The 1,046-nt window shown below is 40.3% G+C and overlaps 1 protein-coding gene across 1 annotated transcript in view; it reads right to left on the reverse strand.

The window, feature by feature from the left end:
* The window catches only part of MYO5C (myosin VC), a 107,319-nt gene that overhangs the window by 79,430 nt on the left and 26,843 nt on the right, over window positions 1–1,046 (reverse strand). The window contains exon 6 of the mRNA XM_019664088.1: window positions 589–706. Within this exon, the coding sequence (XP_019519633.1) occupies window positions 589–706 (118 nt within the window). The remainder of the gene's footprint in view (window positions 1–588; window positions 707–1,046) is intronic.

Consider the following 1,046-nt stretch of genomic DNA (forward strand, 5'->3'; position numbering starts at 1 on the left):
TCATGTAAGGTGTACAATTTATGAGTTTTGACATATGTATACCCTTATAAAGCCATCGCCACAACCAAGATGATGACCTCATGCACATCTAATACTTGACCCTTTAGAAAGCTCTTCCATGTTTGCTATTCGCATTCTGCTTAGCAGACAAGGCATGAATATTAGCTTCATGCGACTGCATTATGACTATAAATAAGAGTGACCTTGAGTCATCGAGGAAGTTCAAATTATGATAGAGGTACTCTGTCTCAGAAGACGGGAAAATATGTCACGCATGTTAAAAAAAAAACAACAACCAAACAAGGAGTTCAGATAACAAGAAAAGTTTGGGGACTTAGAGCACAACCACCCATGAGCATTGCAAAGAACCCTGGGGTTTGGGGAGCTCCTGCTTCCTTGGACCCACTCACCTCCCAGCCCTATTCTGTCTCTTTAGTTAGAGACATCAATTCTACCCCAAAACCCAAGGATCTTATGTCTTTGGACAGAATATTTTTTAAGTGATATTGCTATAACAAGAAAAAATTAATCTAGAATTTAAACCCCTACGTAAAACAGAGACTCTCCCATGCACCATCCATCACATACCCAATTTAAGATGTTTAAATTCCACCTGCTGTGAGGATGCACAAAGCTGATAGAAAATGTGGTAATTTCGTTCATTTTCTGACTGTAAAAGAAAGAAAAGTCCCAAAATTACACCAATCTTTTATAAGTGAAAATGTGAAGTTTTTAACTGGAAGGTCTAAGATGGCTAACCTGGATCGGCAATTCTGCTCTCAGGGGCCCTGACACCTACATGTTGTTTCACTGTGGTCAATAAGGCTATGACCCAGCCTGTTCCCCTCTGTTGGCTCACAGGTGGGCCCTTCCTCTCACAGAGGGAGAGCTGGTGGCCCAAGAATGGCCTCTAAATAATGACCCCAGGTAGGATGTTATTAAAGAAAAATATTCTATAAAATGGGAATAATGTAATTCATACTTGTTGAAATTTTTAAGAAACTCCTCACAAGGCTTACTGCTACTCTCCTCCTGGGCCAAAGCTA

This window comes from Hipposideros armiger, unplaced genomic scaffold, assembly GCF_001890085.2.
Source record: "Hipposideros armiger isolate ML-2016 unplaced genomic scaffold, ASM189008v1 scaffold_12, whole genome shotgun sequence".
Lineage (NCBI taxonomy): Eukaryota > Metazoa > Chordata > Mammalia > Chiroptera > Hipposideridae > Hipposideros > Hipposideros armiger.